The 18,687-nt window shown below is 42.0% G+C and overlaps 2 protein-coding genes across 3 annotated transcripts; one reads left to right on the top strand and one right to left on the bottom strand.

Annotated features, from left to right (window-relative positions):
- Positions 1-623: 623 nt before the first annotated feature.
- On the bottom strand, positions 624-8,123 carry SPRTN (SprT-like N-terminal domain). 2 transcript variants are annotated; one of them, XM_048486257.1, is made up of 5 exons: positions 7,593-8,123; positions 6,085-6,140; positions 5,397-5,525; positions 3,581-3,836; positions 624-2,226 (listed from the first exon to the last, which is right to left on the bottom strand). In XM_048486257.1, exons 1-5 carry the CDS (start codon positions 7,852-7,854, stop codon positions 1,508-1,510), a joined length of 1,422 nt encoding a protein of 473 aa, XP_048342214.1. In that variant the 5' UTR covers positions 7,855-8,123; the 3' UTR covers positions 624-1,507. The 2 variants fall into 2 exon arrangements, with proteins under 2 accessions (XP_048342214.1, XP_048342204.1); XM_048486247.1 differs by having other exon boundaries at positions 6,041-6,140; positions 7,598-8,122.
- An 82-nt stretch (positions 8,124-8,205) lies between these two features.
- EXOC8 (exocyst complex component 8) lies at positions 8,206-15,350 on the top strand. The gene is made up of 2 exons (XM_048486234.1): positions 8,206-9,826; positions 12,499-15,350. The coding sequence occupies exons 1-2, from the start codon at positions 8,282-8,284 to the stop codon at positions 13,105-13,107; spliced, it is 2,154 nt and encodes a 717-aa protein (XP_048342191.1). The 5' UTR covers positions 8,206-8,281; the 3' UTR covers positions 13,108-15,350.
- Positions 15,351-18,687: the final 3,337 nt, after the last annotated feature.

The raw sequence follows: 18,687 nt of genomic DNA on the forward strand, positions 1-18,687 counted from the left end.
GTCAGCACAAAGATACACAAATAGTCCGTGTACAGTAATCTTTTCTGGCCCCTGATGCCACAGAAGAGCTAGAGGTTACCTGTGGGGCTATGATGCATCAGTGGTTAAGAACTACCAGTCTAATCCATTGCAGAACTTCAGGAAATTTTGCTCTTGCTAGAGCACCATCTAGCGTCAATTTGAGGTAAACAGAAGTACTACCATCCACTATTGAAAGGGCCACTGTATTCAAGAGTTTACAAATTTCCACTGCCAAAACCAAGAGGACTTCAGGTAACTTCCTCCAAATCCAGGCTCTATCATCTGTTTTATTAAAACAGTCTTTAAAATAATAAATAAGCTTTGTACTTTTACTGAGAATTGCTGAGACACTACAATTAAAATCTCTGCTGAAATGAGCCCTGACATAACATACAAGATTCGGTGGGAGGAGCTTTTATCTTGTTAGGCATGTGTTTCTTGAAATTCTGTTGATTTTAAGGCAGAATACAGCACTGTTACAAGAGAACAGATCCACACCTATAGGAAAACTTTAACTAAGCAGGTTGCCGCCTCATAAATCATTCCAAGAACAAATAGATTAAATCCAACAAAACATGTTGAAGCAAACTTGAGCCAAAATGTTCTGAATTTTCACTTTATTTAGAATCTTTATTTATCTTTATCTTTATTTAGAACAGGCAAATATAAAGCAAATTATTTCAAATACGGTTCCTGAAAAAACATTTTTAAATGCATCCTTTATTGAATGCTCAATTTTCAAATATCTACTTCCACCTCAGAGGAAATAAGCTGTACATGTTATGCTGGCAAAGAAAAGGTGTGCATAACAGGAATCTACAGTGAATACTGTATCAGTCACAATGATCGTGAACTTTCAGAGCTTTTAGTTTTCAAACATATTTACAAAAGCCCTAAGAGGGATTTGCTGAGAGATTCACCCACATATTTTTGCCTGAAATCTGAAGGAGTCTTTCAAAAAGCCAACCTGAGGATACAAAGCATTGGCTTTCAAGAGCATATATAATCAGATGATATTCTATTTTGTCTGCCTTTGGTTCTTCCTTTTGACTATAATTTTAATGATTACAGAAGATAATTGCTTCTGAGTGGTTAACATCCCGATCCACATGCAAGTGAACTGGTAAGTGTCTGAGTAGCAAAAGGACAAAAATCCACTTGCATTCTATTATTCTAAGCCTTTCTGAATTCAAACACTACCGGTCAGCAAAAGGGGCCTGAAACAACAACAACAAAAAGCCTACACACATGTATATTTGTTTCTATAGATACCTATTTGTCTTATGGCTGTAAGGTACATTTAGGGTCCATTGCATAACTAACCCAAAAATTCAGGAAAGAACTCCTTCTCCAAGCTAAACAAAGCTTATATTTTACTGCACGCAAAATGGCAAAGTGGTAAGTTAACGCCCTTCCTCACGACAAATAGGAAAGGTAGTAAAATATACATGAAACACTCGACTGGACAAACCTAGGCAAAGCACTCTTAAGAGAGACAAGAATCTAAGTGTTCATTAATTTTAGTTTCCAAAACCTGAGAATTGCAGACAGGGCAACTAACTTTTCTTGTCTGATCACTTGCAGAAGTAGCAGAGTCATCACAGGATGCAGATTCAGCTTTCACAGTTGGGCTAGACTGCCCTGGAACTGATTTCTTTGTGAAGTAATTTGCAAAGGCATCTTTGTCTTCAATTTTTGCTTGTTTTTGTGACACTCCATAAGCATGCACACTACTATTTCCTTGAGATGTGATCTGACAACCTAGAGTTGAGACAGTGGGTTCAGGAAATGGTCTTTTTTGTGTTTTGTTAACATGTGGAGAAATGTACTTTGCATTTATTGAGAATAAATTTGATTTTACAACATTAAAAGAAGTTTTCCTGATTGGAGAGCCATTAACATTAGTATATGCTTTTGTATTAGCAACTGATACTTTAGGAAGAGTGATGGTGGGAACATGGGTATTTTTTCCGCTGCAAGAAAATGTACGGTGAGTGTCTGTACAGGAAACACTCGGTTCAAACTTTATTTCTTTTTTCACATTTGGTACTTTCAAGCCAGGAGATGAATCCTGCTGTGAACTGAGCAGCTCCCTGTTTGGACCCGAAGTTCTCTCTAATGATGATCCTCCGCTTCTTTCTCCAAGCACAAATCCTTTTCCGCTAAAAGGAATTACGCTTTGCTTACTATTTCCACACCCTCCTCCTGCAAAACATCAAAAGTAAAGTCTTATATTTGAAGTATTATTTGGCTACTCAAGTGTAGTGAACTACAGCTTCAGCAATGCAGATAGATTAATTAATGCTGACCAGACTCCCACACAGATGCAATAAACAGTATATGATTCTCCATCATAAGGTACTATCCATAAAATTATACTGAGATTTTAAAAAACAAACATCAGATAAATTAAGCTGACTCTCTCACCTATTGGGTGTGTGAATAGGAAAAACCCCAGGCTGGTGACTTTCAGATTGGTCCATCCCCCCAAAATGGATGTTCCTGCTTATTATAGAATGGGCGATCCAATACCAAGACCTGATTCTCTATCTCACTGTTATGTGGACTCCAGGGACTGGATCTCATCTAGAATCTCCACAGAATTTTGTTGATTTCCCCCTTCCACAGTAGCTCAAAATGCTCCCTAAAACTCTACTGCTGGGTGACACTGAAGAATAGCTTATGAGTGAATCAAAAATGTCCTGCAGGAGGAAGAACTGGCAAAAGTAACCCTCCTTGCATCTGTGGAAATTGTAGATGAGATCCAAGCCAACAGGTACAAGAAGCTAGAACCTCAAGTATTTTGCTAAAATTAATGGCCTGTATATTCTGCGACTTGCATGACAGCAGTTAATTCTTTACAGCAAACATGTACTACTCTTGTACAAAAATATTAGTTATCCAAAACTAACTCAAACAAAATTAAGAAGGATATTGATGAGCTAGAGTATATCCAGAACAGGTTGACCAAAAGGATAAAAGTTCTGGAATCCATGCCCTATGGGCAGAGACTTAGGGAGCTTCTTAGTCTGAAGAAGATAAGGTTAAGGGATGACATGACAGCTATGTTTAAATATTTGAAGAGATGTCATGTTGAAGAGGGAGCAAGCTTGTTTTCTAATGCTCCAGAGACTAGGACACTGAATAATGGATTCAAACTATGAGAAAGGAGATTCCACATAAACATTTGGACGAATTTCCTGACTGTAAGAGCTGTCCAACAGTGGAATACACTGCCTTGGAGAGGGTGGAATCTCCTCCTTTGGTAGTTTTTAAACAACGGCTGAATGGCCATCTGTTGGGAGTTCTTTGATTGTGTGTTCCTGCATGGCAGAGAGAAGGACTGGATGGCCCTTGTGGTCTCTTTCAACTCTATGATGCAAACAAATCAGTTAAATCCAAGGTGATACCCAACCTTTCCATGAAACACAACTACATAATTTTTTCTGCTCCCAAAATCAATTGTCAATTCTGAAAAAAATCATAGTTTCCTATTTCATATAGAACCATGAATTAGGATAACTGCTAAAACATATTTAACTAAAACAGGTTTAAGTACCTTTATTATAATCTAGGATTTTTCCCTGGTTTTTTTCTGCGCTTTTCTTGGAGTAGTTCTCCGGCTCTTTGATTTTAATGAATGTTCCCCCACAAGTCTGTTGGTGTTCAGACCACCAAAAGTCATTTGTTGATGGTGCCCTATTCATTGAACGCTTCACATATCCAAAATATGGTTTTCTATTTTGACATGGACCATTACATCTCCACCAATGCTGACGATAAGAATCCACCTCATCATGAAACTCATGATAAATCTAAGATAAAAGAAAAGGGAGAGGGGACCTTAATACAAAACAGTCACCTCCTTTTCATATTAACTAAGGTCTAACCCATAGCTTCCAATGCACATATACGTACAGAATACACAGGGTTGCCATCCCTTCATGGATACAGATGTGCAAAGGCAACAGTTGAACCTGGGCATTCCCAGTGGATATACCTCCCACTCCAGAAGTAGGTAGTGGGATTTTTCAATTATTTTCTCTTCAACCATTTTTGTTTTCTAGAGAATCTGTTGATAAGATGCAGTAGTCTGAAATGCACCAATTCTGTCCTGCACATCCTTGATTTGTAATAATCACAGCCTGCCTCCAATCCAGAATCATAATTCTACCCTAAACCAAGATTTCAGGTCCTGATTTAGAGACAAGCTGCCCTTAGCACTAACTTGTGCTTGCGCTGTTTGAACAAACAAGGAAGTGGAAGAAGGAATTTGCATGTGTGAAGGAAGGGAGTGTATCAACACAACATATTCCTCATCTTGACTGGACCAGAATGTAGGCATTAAGCTCCTCCATGCTCACGAAAAAGCTTTGGATTTCAGCTATTAAGTGCACTTCATATCTCATTAAAACCAATGGAAATCCAGCAATTCGTTTTGTAGATATGGATTACAGTCACTACTTCTACACTGCAAAAGTTACTAAGATCATCCAATGTTTTGTCGAAAGCTTTCATAGCCGGAATCACCTGGCTGTTGTGAGTTTTCCAGGCTGTGTGGCTGCAGTCTGGTAGTTTTTGCTCCTAATGTTTTGCCTGCATCTATGGCTGGCATCTACAGAGGGAAGTCATGGTAAAATGTGTTTCACTGTGCCACAGAGAGGAATACATCTTATCATGACATACCTCTGCAGATGCCAGCCATAGATGTGGGCAAAAGTTAAAAGCAAAAACTACCAGACCATGGCCACACTGCCCAGACAAGCCCACAACAGCCAGTTAATCAAGTTAAATAGCTTTTTGCTCCCCAACTTATTTCTTTTCAGTGTACATATTTTAAGAGTTACACATTTTTCTCACATCTTCTACATTCTGAAGCCACTTCCCGTGACAATACTAAGCAAAAAGTGAAATGCCAAAAAGTGCAATCTAAATCACAGTTATGAGGTAATTAATATTTTCAGTGTGTGCAGGGGCTTCAAGCTGATAAGGTATACTACTCTCTTAGGTGTTCTGCTTCTGCCTGGGTTGGGATCTCACATGATTAAAGATCTTCCATACAAAACATTCTCTTATTATTAAAGATTCAGAATGAGGAGGCTACACTTATACATAAGATATTTTTGTTTACAAGAGCCTTCAATTCTGTGAACCCACACATTCAGTTGGAATGATACTGCCAGCAGTCTCATGACTAAGTTGGAACTTGCTTGGACAACCCTTACATTTATTATTTCCTTCATTTATACCCTGCCTTTATCTCCAATGGAGATACAAAATGGCTTAATGTCATTCTTTTCTCCTCCCATTTTATTCTGACAACAAACTGCACTTGAAGTATCAGAAATCTGCTGAACATTACAAAGAATGCTTACCGTAATATTGGCACCGGTTAAGCGATTGATCCGATGCATATGTTTGCAGAACTCTGGGCCATGGGAATCATGATCTTTATTATTATGAGTGACAAACAACAAGGCATGGATCATTTCATGCAAGAGAGTCTGAAATTGAAATAGTTACTAGGTTAATGTATTAACCTCAACAAATGACTTCTATCTTTTCTGCCACACTCAGAAAAATATGTAGTCAATTTTTTTAATCCGCATCTTTGCTTTTATTGTCTACTCTATTCCTCACACAAATCCACAAATGTAGTCACCTTGTCACAGATGCGGGCTTCTTCATGCTCTCAATATCATGTTCTCTGTATAGTATTTTTCACTCTGCCTAAACCTCTCACATCTGGAGCATACTCTTAAAGAGATGTTCTTAAACCTGCAGAAAGCACAATCAGCTACCTTCTGTGGACGTTATGGTGAAGACACAGTAATCTGCTCATATAATGTAAATATAATTACATTTAAATTCACTTTTTAAAAAAATGATGGCTATTCCCTTGAAACAGACACTCCAAAACACTCTTTGGTTACTTAAAGAGAGATGTTACTGCTTGACCAAACATGTAAGCAGCAAAATGTTTTGATCTGTGTTTATCTACACCTTCATCTTACAATACCTCTACAAGATCTTTTCTTGGCCGTAACTTTAAGAGTGGCTCACTGAGTCTGATGGAGCACATTCCACCTCGTCCTTCATAGCAGCAAACCCCAGCACACCTACAAGATGCAACACAAAGAAAACTTATTTATTTACTGTGGCTTATAAGACACAAAATAATTACTTGTTAAATGCTTGCTATTTCCCCTGCTGTCTGTATTAGGATCTTCTTTGGGGGCAATGAAGATTTTGCTATCCTGCCACCATTTGGCATAGAATGCTTAGTGCCACCACACCTCCACAGTCCCTCTGACAAGTTCATATCAGCCCTTAAGGTGCTATATAATGTACTGCAAGGAGGACGGTAACTACTTATTTTAAAATGCTAAGGCAAAGCCATGAGGCACTCCATCCAGCTTATAAAAAAGTATCCAGAGAGCATGTCATACAGAAACAGTTTATGGGCTACAAGTGTGTGTACAAACATCAAATTAAAGTTATGAGTTCATACCTCCATATTTCTCACCCGGAATTCAGAACTGGATTGGTGAGAATTCTTTCTTACAATCAAAGCAAGCTGGGTATTAGTCATGTAATTATATTCACTGAATGGGTTATGACACAATATATTTTCATAAATGTCTACATATTTGGAAGTTTCTGGCAACACTAAGTGACAGCTCATATCAGGTTTCTAAGAACAACTAAATTTGTACAGTTTCCTTTTTTATCTCCCACCCTCCCCCCACTTTTGAACTTTTTCCAGAGCAGAGCCTGTGAAGATATATTTCCGGAACCAATTAGAAGCAGAAGGAATGTTGTGCTGGCTTTCTACATAAAACAGTATATTGTGGCTGTAGCACCCATACTACAGCTACGGCAGTTGTGGACTGTAGTTTTACCCTGGCACAATATGCTGTAAATCTGCTAAGACCTTCTGCATGTGTAATCATAAGTACGATGGTCCTGGTGCATACATACACCCAAACGCTATGACAAAACAGACTGTGCCACTTCATACTGGAGCCACAGACAGGGAAATAATTCTGTGTTCCAAGAATGATTTCTTTCACAGATCATCACTAAGTTGTCTATGTATCTAATATAAAGAATCAATAAATGTGTGGTTCCAAATCACTTCAAGTTAACTGTAAAATAATTATTTGTTTTATGGCAACTATGAACTACTTCAAGAAAACTCTACAGAAGTCCTTCTCTACCATCCCTAACATAGTTACATTTCTATCCCTCATTCCAGTCAAAACTCGGCTTCCAAAGTGCCCCACAATAATCAAAGCCACCAGCTCCAAATGCAAACCAAGGCCCCTTCCGCACATGCAAAATAATGCGTTTTCAAACCATTTTCACAACTGTTTGCAAGTGGATTTTGCTATTCCGCACAGCTTCAAAGAGCACTGAAAGCAGCTTGAAAGTGCATTATTCTGCATGTGCGGAATGAGCCCAAATCCGGAGCAGCTCAGACACAATGAGTTGCAACCGCGGAGAAGCGCAAGAAAGCACCAAATGCCCCAGCCGGGACTGCAGGAAGGGAGCCCTGCAGCGCTCTTTACCGTACAGCGTCATGCGCGGGCTCCACTTCACTTCCACGGCGGCCAGGCGGCCCCAGAAAAGGGACTCGTTGAACTGCACGAAGAGACCCCGCACGTCCGGGCTGGGGTCCAGCAGCTCCCAGGCTCCGTCCACCACAGACAGAGGCCGCTGGGAAGAAGGGTTAACGAGGGCTGGCTCCGCAGCCTGAACCGGCTTGTGATCCTCTGCCTCCCACTCCGCCTGCAACCGCAGCGCCAGCAAGAAGTCGCTGGCGGAGTCCATCTTCCACAAGAAAGGATCTTCCAACCTGTAAGGCGGCGACCACAAGCTACAACGCCACCGAACTCTGGCGCATGCGTCGCTAAGGTCAGGAGCCCGGCACTTTGCCGTTCACTTTTTCTTTTCGCCCATCCGCTTCTATGAGTACTTCCCTAAAGTATGAACGATACATAAATGCACCCTCCCCCCTTCAAGCGCAGCTCAGCTCTTCATTGGTGTTGAAACAAAACATCTTACGCAAGTTGAACTAACATCCGGTGGTGACGTCCACCTTGGCGTCCCATGTTGTCCAATCAGGCTCCTGCGTGACCCAAACTGCTCAGAGCCTGTCCGACGTAGGCGCGTTATGGGCGTAGGCGCAGGCGCAGTGGCAGTGTTTTATCAGGCTGGTCTTTCGCGGTATTGCTCGGTTTCTTGTTCCGGCTCAGACATGGCGACGCTGTCTCTGGGTGAGGTGGGTGCGGTTGGCGGTAGCCGGCTGAGGAGGCAGCTGGAGTCCGGGAGCTACGCGGCCGAGGAGTACGTGAAGGTCCTTTCCCAGCAGTCGGACGGCGACCGGGACCTGCAGGAGCACCGGCAGCGCATCCAGGCACTGAGCGAGGAGACCGCGCAGAGCCTCAAGCGCAATGTCTACCAAAACTACAGGCAGTTCATCGAGACGGCCCGCGAGATCAGCTACCTGGAGAGTGAGATGTACCAGCTCAGCCACATCCTCACCGAGCAGAAGAGCATCATGGAAGCTGTCACCCAGGCACTGCTTCAGCAGGCCAGCACTGCCGACCGCGATGACCCTGCTCTGGGGGGCGCCCGGCGAGCGACCCCCGACCCCCACGCCAACCCTTTCCTGCCCCTCTCAGCCAAAGACTCCACTGCGAATGAGGAGGGCCGGCAGCGAACTCTCACTACCCTCCTAGAGAAGGTGGAGGGCTGTCGGGACCTGCTTCCCGAGAGCCCTGGCAAGTACCTGGTCTACAACGGTGACCTTGTGGAGTATGATGCTGATCATATGGTCCAGATTCAGAGAGTACATGCCTTTCTGATGAATGACTGCCTTCTGGTGGCTGCCTGGCTGCCCAACCGGCGTGGTACTTACCGTTACGATGCCTTATACCCACTCGATGGTCTGGCTGTGGTCAACGTTAAGGACAATCCGCCTATGAAGGACATGTTCAAATTACTTATGTTTCCTGAAAGTCGCATCTTTCAAGCTGAGAATGCCAAGATCAAGAAAGAGTGGCTGGAAGTGTTAGAGGAGAGCAAGAGGAATCGGGTCCTGAGTGAAAAGCGAAGGCTAGAACAGGAAGCCCCTGCACGGGCTCCTCCCCCAGCTCCACCAGAGACCACCAATCCTTTTGAGGTGGATGAGGAAGAAGAGGCAACTCCAGAAGAAGAAATGGTGGATTTGTCTCTAGAATGGATTCAAGAGTTGCCTGAGGATCTAGATGTCTGTATCGCTCAGAGAGACTTTGAAGGAGCAGTTGACTTGCTGGATAAACTGAATGAGTATCTGGGAGATAAACCTGTGACACAGCTAGTCAGGGACTTACGGGCCAAAGTGGATGAAAGAATCCGGCAGCTCACTGATGTTCTTGTGTTTGAGCTGTCTCCAGATAGGTCTCTGCGAGGTGGGCCCAGAGCCACACGGCGAGCTGTTTCCCAGCTGATCCGCTTGGGTCAGTCAACGAAGGCATGTGAACTTTTCTTGAGGAACAGAGAAGTTGCTGTACACACAGCCATCCGACAGTTACGCATTGAAGGTGCTACTCTGCTGTACATTCACAAGCTCTGCCATGTCTTCTTCACCAGCCTGCTGGAGACTGCAAGAGAGTTTGAGACAGACTTTGTTGGCAACAGTGGGTGCTATTCTGCTTTTGTTGTTTGGGCCCGATCTGCTATGAGCATGTTTGTAGATGCCTTCAGTAAGCAGGTGTTTGATAGTAAGGAAAGCTTATCAACTGCTGCTGAGTGTGTAAAGGTAAGGGGAAACTAGGAATTCAAAGGGGAAAAGAAAATGGTGCTACATCTGTTTGTCAAACTCAGTCACACATCATCAAGACTCTTCCTAGGCTGCTGTTAAAACTTCTTTAGTGTTCCATAGACTATCATCAAACATGGGGGGAGGAAACCAGTTAGCTATTTAATTTTGTGGTCTGAGATATGATATTCTGCGTTTCAGTAAGTGTTTGGGTCATCACTTTTCCCATCTCCACTGGCTCCACCATTTCTCCCCTGTATAGCTCTCTAGCTTATACTACGAGTGTGCTTTTATCTCCTTAATGCTACAAGAGCAGCATTGCATTTTTGCTTTTTTAGCACTGAAGATGCTCGGAATTGAAGAGCCTTTGCCCTGCCAGACTACCAGAGAGCGAGCCATTCATACAAAGTGCTGCTGTAACTTAACTATTATCACAAATCTGCATCTTTGCTGGCGTATGAGGGATGAGCTTTTCCTGTTGCTGTAGCTACAGGTCCTATTGCTACATGTCCTACCTTGCAGGAAAGGACAGGCTGTTTTGGGCAAAGAAATTAATGAGGACATCTGAGTTTATTTTTTTTCCAGCACCTAGAGTAAGTAGTGGTAGGCACAGGGACTTGGTCCCACTTGCCTGTTGTAGCTGTACAGCAATTCCAACTATGTATCTTTTATTTGTCAACATTTGATAATTTGGCTCACAATATCAGAAGCTGTACTGCTCAGAAGCTGTTTTCAAGCAAACTGCTGTGCTTATAAGGTGTCTGAGCAGTTCTCTTTGCACAGATAGAAGAAAATTGCTTGGTCAGTGTTCTTGAATAATGAAAGAAGCACACGTAAAGCTGTCTTATTCTGAATCAGACGTTTGATCCATGAAGGCCAGTATTGTTTGCTTACACTACAAGTAGCTCTCCACAGTCTCAGGCAGAGTTCCACATCACCTACTGCCTGGTTCTTTTAACTGGAGAACCGAACCTGCGATGTTCTGCAATCAAAGCAGGGGCTCTTCCACTGAGCCACAGCCTCTGCCCAAAGGAGGAGAAATAAGGTAGTCTTATCTGCTTTGCTGCCTAGAATAAGAACCCCAGGGTCTGACTAGGTGATCACCACTTTTCCCAAACAGAAAAGCAGTGCTCCTCAAGGAAGATGAGCTAGTACTTGTGCTGGGCCGCATAGCTGTTAGTAGATACCTTTTTTGTATACTAGCTTCTGGGGGTTGGCGTGTGATTCTTTTGACAGTCATCTACTTTGATCTTTGGCTGCTACTGTTCAGGTGATACATTTCTGCAACCTACACAATTGTATCCAAGCTGCCTAGAAGCAAGGGCAGGAAGTGGTAGGAGTTTAGTCCTATGAGGGACTGTGGATAGGGAGTGGTTGCTGAACTGCTTGCTTCCTTTGTTTCTTCTTGTCTTTGTCAGCTACAGCCCAGCAGGATATGTGGCAGCAGCTGCAGCAGGAATCTGATAAAACCAACACCTCTGGGAGGAAGCAACTGCTACAATAATTCTTATGCTGCTGCTGAGAAAGGGCATTTCTGTTGCCATTGCATGATGCAGTAAAGGGAGCAGCAGTGGCGTAGGAGGTTAAGAGCTCATGTATCTAATCTGGAGGAACCGGGTTTGATTCCCAGTTCTGCCGCCTGAGCTGTGGAGGCTTATCTGGGGAATTCAGATTAGCCTGTACACTCCCACACACACCAGCTGGGTGACCTTGGGCTAGTCACAGCTTCTCGGAGCTCTCTCAGCCCCACCTACCTCACAGGGTGTTTGTTGTGAGGGGAGAAGGGCAAGGAGATTGTAAGCCCCTTTGACTCTCCTTACAGGAGAGAAAGCGGGGATATAAATTCAAACTCTTCTTCTCTTTCTGAAATCTAGGCTGTTGTGTGTTTGGTTTTTGCTGCTGCCCAGAATGCCAGCAGTGGTAATGGCTGAATTGGACTACTTTATTCCTTTCATAGTGGTATTTATTGTCAGGTTTTCAAGTCATGAAGAATGTGGTCCTTGCCTACCTTAAGTTAGTTGAAAAAAAAATGGGACATATAATCACAAGTAAATTGTTCACTCAATTTTAATGGGTCTTAATCATTGCCGATTTTAATTGGCTTGGAACCTGTCCTTTAATGCTATGAGGAAAGATTGAGAATGTACAGAAATATATGCAGTATCCAGGATTTAGCTTGGTGCCTGACACAGAACCATTCTGTGAATGTCAGATACTTTTCTCCCCCTCGCTCTTTTTTGGCTATAGTTTCATGCAAGAGGAAATTAGCCTTTGAGATCATTCCAGAAAATACGGCAAATTGTGGCAAAATGTAGGGTCAGAAAATATGGCAAATTGCAAGTTTAATGTAGAGTATCCTGGATGGATGACTGTCTGGATTTTTTTTAAAATCAAGGAAGCCTTCATTAAGTAGCGAAGGAGATAGGGGGGAAAAGGAAATTGCTGATATAAGTAGATGTTTCCAGAATTAGCCATGCACCCACTCACTTGTTAATAATTTAGAAATTGACAACTTTTAAAAACATCTTGCATAATATATTCTTTCTTCAATTCACTTCGTGCTTGATGTACTGTTCTTCCTTCAATTCACTCCTTTTAGAGTATTGCAGTGCCTCTCTTTTGTGCAATCTATAAAGCTGTGATATTGCTAATAGTATCGTTTGTTATTGTAGGTGGCAAAGGAACACTGCAAGCAGCTCAGTGAGATTGGTCTGGATCTGACCTTCATCATTCATGCCCTGCTTGTGAAGGATATCAAAGGGGCTTTGCAGAGTTACAAGGATATCATAATCGAGGCCACAAAGCACCGTAACTCTGAGGAGATGTGGCGGAAAATGAACCTGATGACCCCAGAAGCTCTTGGGAAGCTCAGAGAGGAGATGAGGAGCTGTGGCGTGACCAGTTTCGACCAGTACACCGGTGATGACTGCTGGGTGAATCTTAGTTACACTGTGGTGGCTTTCACCAAACAGACTATGGCCTTCTTGGAGGAAGCACTCAAACTATACTTCCCAGAGTTGCACATGGTTCTACTGGAAAGCCTGTTGGAGATTATCCTCGTAGCCGTCCAGCATGTTGACTACAGTTTACGGTGTGAGCAGGATCCTGAGAAGAAAGCATTCATTCGACAGAATGCATCTTTCCTTTATGAAACTGTCCTTCCTGTGGTGGAGAAGAGATTTGAAGAAGGAGTTGGGAAGCCAGCTAAGCAACTGCAAGATCTGAGGAATGCTTCAAGACTGATGCGTATTAATCCCGAAAGTACTACCTCTGTGGTCTGAAGTTTAATGCCTTGGGTCTTTTTTCCAAAAGACTGTGTATATACCTAATTTGTGTTTATATACATGCATGTCTATAACCTTTTTCAAATTTCTGATGGCACTGCAATCCATTTAGCTAATTATGCCTTGCAAATAACTTAGAAGGCGAAGAAAAAGGGAGGGGATAATAAAGCTAGGAATGTAGTTGGATAAATAACATGTAGCCTGTTTCCTTTGAAGGTCCTCTTGTGAAATTTTATATTAAGGAAGTCACTCAGTGACAGGGAAGTCACCCAGTGTATTATGATCCCAAAGTGAATGGCACATTTGAACATAATGAGTATAATAAAGCATAATCTCTAACAAGTACTAGCTGGTTCTGGAAGAGTACAAATGCTGGGGTGCGCACAACAGTTCTGTTATTGGATTTCTGACCAAGAAGCTGTTTCTCTGAAAACAAAAATAATGTGCATAATTCTGTCTGATATCTTGAGAGAAGATTGTAAGATTTGAAATTCATTGTTTTGCCAATAGCAGTGACTTTACAGATCCTTAGCTAAGACAAATGTTAAGGTTGTAATGGACTGCATATGCATTTTCTGTCTGATGGGAGGTAGAGGAGTGTGATAACTGCAGATAACAAAAGACTATCAAGGGAGCAGCGTGGCTGAGGAAACTGTGGGGATGTTGCCACAATGGCCCCTGCATCTAAATATGTAAAGAGGCTCTTCATTTAAAAGTATGCATGCTTGATAGGCTGTGAGAAACTGCTGTGCCAAAAGCTTTAGAGGGAGTTATGATTGTGTGTATTATTTCCTATGAACATAAACCAGTGATATGAACTGAGGGGCAGATGCATAACCTGCCCAAATTTGCTACCTGTTTACATTATCAGGGAGAACAAAATGAAGCCGAGTTTTACACTTTGCTGAATGTTGCAACAATGCTGAATCAGCCAATTTGCATGGACCCCTGGAACAGATTTCATGATGTGAGAAACTGCCAATGTGTAATCAAGTGAAGAGTGTGCCAGTGATCAAGAAGCAGCATTGCATAAGTATCAAGGAGTTACCACAAATGGGAATTGGGATTTGGGGACTGGAGGCATGTATTGGATGAAGAAGCAAAAGCCTGGTGATGACTGCAACCAAATCCTAACGGTAACAATCCTGTGTAGCCCTGCAAACAGTGCGATTGTGTATAATATGGGCACAGACTTCTTTCTTTCTTTCTTTCTTTCTTTCTTTCTTTCTTTCTTTCTTTCTTTCTTTCTTATGTGGACAGGGATCAAATTGTTCTAAGGAACTTTTTATAGGTGGTATACTATAGTAAGTATACATCAGTTTGTATGGGCTGTATTCCAAAAGTATTCAAGGACTTATTTCACCGTCATAATCTTTAGATACAAGGGAGAGCTGTTGCCTCTGTTTTTTGACAACTGACTTTGCCCTTAAAGTAAACATAATCTTGAGAGCATTCATGACATTCACTTTCATGGAAGAATGAGACTGGAAAATCTCTTCACATTAAATGAGACTGGAAAATCTCTTCACATTAAAATAACATTTGGTCTAGGCAGGAGCATGGTATAATGCACAGTGGTGTGGACCAAGTCACGCCCTGTAAATAGGGTAGTTACCTCTAAGTGAAAGGGGCTGGGTAGCAGCCATCTCTGCATGAGTAACCGGATTTGCTCATTGTTGCCTTCCAAAGGTATGCTGGTATAGAAAATGCTTTAGGGCAAAGGGTTCACCATAGGATGTACTGATAGCCTTTAAACATCAACAGCAAAAGAGGTTACAGAGCCAGATACAGAAAGCTGTATTACAGTTTGGAGCACTTGTATATGTTGAAGAAAATTTCTTCCTAGGAATGCTGATCCTGCCATCTCAACAGATGTAAGAAACTATCATTCGGTTAGTTAGTTGGCAAGCTCCTCACCTCTTACTTATTAGATTTCTGCAGGTGTTGTTTCCCAAGAGTTGTTTGTAGAGCACTTATGGGTATCTGAGCAATACTATATATTCTTGGTGTTCAGTAGTTTTTGTTTCTACTAAAGTACCTAAAAATATATGGAAGCCACATTTTCTCTAAATAAGGCCAGTGACAGAAGTTTAAATTTGTGGACAGTCTTTGTATTTAAACACAGACAAAAGTGGATTAAAATACATGGACCGTGAAAATGTCAGAATTTGCTTTGTTTTGTTAAATCTGTATGTATGTGAGAACAAGTTCCTTTAAATAAAAATTAGGTGCAAATATAAGATAGCATTTGGGGTGATGTTCAAGTTTGGGTTATGTACAGATTTGGGTTCTTAACTGCAATATGGGTTATATTTAATAAAGTAGTATGCTTTTGTTTTACTTTGGGAAGGCCACTGTTGTATAGTGGTTAGAGTGTGGAATTAGGCACAAGAAGACTTTGGCTCAAATACCTCCTCAACCATGAAGCTCACTAAATATCTTTAGGCCACTTACGCATTCTTTATCTAAATGACTTCTAAAGATTATTGAAAGGAATGGATGGAGGTGGGAATATAGCCCTGAGCTTAGCAAAAGGGTGGGATTTTGTTTTTAAAAAAATGTTAAAGCACATAACTTTATATGCTTAGTATCTCAGGTTTAATATCCATCAGCTCTAGTTAAAAGATCCTTAGTAAGCAAGGCCAGGAGAGAATTCCTTGTCGATCCACTGCTGGTCAGAACAGACTGTGTTTCAGTTATAAATCAGCTTTGTGGGCAACAAATAGGTTTTGATTTACAATACAAATGAAATGTGCATGGTTGCAAACGTTTTGCAGCAGGTGCTGCAATGTATGACTATTTAGTAAAAAGTGAAGAGTCTTCCAAATTTCATTAATTACAAAACATAGGTGGAGTATTGTGCTAATCATCCAAGTTTCTGGTTTGCTGAAACATCCAATAGAATATTATAGCAGTGATGGCGAACCTTTTCGAGACCGAGTGCCCAAATTGCAACCCAAAACCCATTTAATTTATTGCAGAGTGCCAACACGGCAATTTAACCTGAATACTGAGGTTTTAGTTTAGAAAAAAACGGTTGGGTCCAAGGTGTGCGTTACTCGGGAGTAAGCTTCATGGTAGTCGGTGGCTCTGCTTTGAAGCAACTGTGCAACTCTTCCAAAGGGTGAATCACGACCCTAGGAGGGTTTACTCAGAAGCAAGCCCCTTTGCCAGCAACCGAGCTTGCTCCCAGGTAAAGGATTGCACTTTAGTTCTTCGCATGAAAATCAGTGGGGTTAACAGCGCTTATCAGGGTTACCTACACTGCTTCCCCAAATCTAGGTCTTAGGTTTAATGTTAATAATCGAGCCCAGCGGCCCAGGCCAGCCTAGATGTGTGTAGGGGAGGGGGGGCGACTCTGTTTGCGTGTGCCCACAGGGAGGGCTCTGAGTGCCACCTCTGGCACCCGTGCCATAGGTTCGCTACCACTGTACTATAGTAACAAACATTTTTGTGCTATGTCTTGCATATTATTGCCACCAAAAAACGTACAGGCATACTGACTGTTACCTCTTCCATAGTCCACAACACATGAAAATCATTTATGCTGGCAGGAGGAGCAGGTAATCTGTGCAATGTAGATGATTTAGATGAAATTTTTCATCAAAACATGGTCTCTGACTTAGAGGGGTTCAAATTCACTGTTATGTCAGCTAACTTAATCATTTCAGTGGAACTTCCTATTTCAGAAAGAATATACAGCAGGATATCTGATGATTAGGTAAAACAATTGGATGGGTCACACGGTGATGTCCTCAATGTGAGGTTCTAGATGCTAGCCACTGGAAATAGAATGATGGACTAGAGGGATCTTTACCTGATCCAGCATGGAAATTTTTTTATCTATTATATATTAAGAAGTCGGGACCCTGTGAGACTCCTGGGAGTGGATCTCACCTACCTCCTCCCTGACCTCTGCCTTCCTGCCTGCAGTGGCGGAGAGTGGCAGTGACTGCTTTCTCAGCCTATCTATCTGGTTCATGTGGCAGCAGCTCTCCCTGGACGTTCTCCCTTGGTAAGCCTCCTCTGTTCTCTTGGGTTTTTTTCTGGTGCTGCTGCCTCAGCTGCAGGGTGATGTGGCAGTGGGTCTGGCTCCTGGTCCTCCTCTTCTGCACACAGAGGAAAGGTACTGATGGTGGGACTAGCTTCAGTGGCAGCAGCTCCTGCTCTTTGCCTGCCCGCAGAGGAGATGAGCTGCGGCTGGCATCAGCAGTGGGCTTTCCAGCAGCTCCATTCAGTTGACTCCTCACCTTCCTCTCCATGTACAATCAGTTTACGTTGTCTGTACAAGTGTAGACCTGCCTCATTCTGGGATGTGTCTCATTTTTCTGCTAGCCTGGGAAATCCCCTGGACTGCTGAAGAACACCTGCTTTTTTAACCTGGCCCATTTCTCTTGCTGTATCAATCTGCACAGGGCCAGGGGCAGATTTTTTATTTTAATATGCTGAATGAACAGCTATAAGGTAAGGAAAATCTAATGCCAACATGATTTAATAAGCCTGGAGGCAAATGGCCTCCCTTATTACAATTTTCAGTTGATCAGCAGCACAAACATATGGTTTGCACACAAGGGTTCCTTGTTTGACTACATTAGTTATATTTCTCATTGAAGCTTGAAATGACATATTAAGTGCTTATAGAAGTAATACTATAACTGCCGGCTGGATGAAATTTACATGCCTATCTCTTATTCATGTATTTGATCAGCACAATTGCTTAGAGGAATATTTAATTGGAAATTGATATGTATTTGCCTTCTTTTCTGAGGAGAAGATGCTTATAAAATGTTTTGCTCCAGGGCAGGGCATTAATTCTACCATTTCTGGCACCTCTGGGGAAAAAAGCAAAAATTTTCAATCTGTTGAATTAGAATAGAATAGAATAGAATCTTTATTGGCCAAGTGTGATTGGACACACAAGGAATTTGTCTCCGGTGCATTTGCTCTCAGTGTACATAAAAGAAAAATACATTTGTCAAGAATCATAAGGTACAACACTTAATGATTGTCATATAGGTCTAGTAAGCAATCAGGAAACAATAGTAAAGAAACCATAAAATGTAAAATCATAAAATAAAATGAAATAAAATGTAATGTCAGCACAGGCTATAGTCATACAGTCATAAGCGGGAGGAGATGGATAATAAGAATGATGAAAAAAAGTAGTGCAGTAATTATATAATAAATATATAATAAATAGTTTAACATTATCGAGGAAATTATTTGTTTAACAGAGTGATGGCATTCGGGAAAAAACTGTTCTTATGTCTAGTTGTCTTGGTGTGCAGTGCTCTGTAGCGACGTTTAGAGGTGGCAAGAGTTGAAACAGTTTATGACCAGGATGCGAGGGGTCAGTAAATATTTTCACAGCCCTTTTTTTGACCCGTGCAGTATACAGGTCCTCAATGGAAGGCAGGTTAGCAGCAATTCGCTTTTTCTGGGTAGTTCTGATTATTCTCTGAAGTTCTGTGTCGACTCTAGGAGCAATAAGAACCAAATCCACATTGTGCCAGAGAGGCATGATGTGACTCAGTGGGATTCCTCTGTGTAGAACTGTACTAGCAGCCCTTTGGGCAG

This window comes from Sphaerodactylus townsendi, linkage group LG01, assembly GCF_021028975.2.
Source record: "Sphaerodactylus townsendi isolate TG3544 linkage group LG01, MPM_Stown_v2.3, whole genome shotgun sequence".
In the NCBI taxonomy this organism is placed as follows: domain Eukaryota; kingdom Metazoa; phylum Chordata; class Lepidosauria; order Squamata; family Sphaerodactylidae; genus Sphaerodactylus; species Sphaerodactylus townsendi.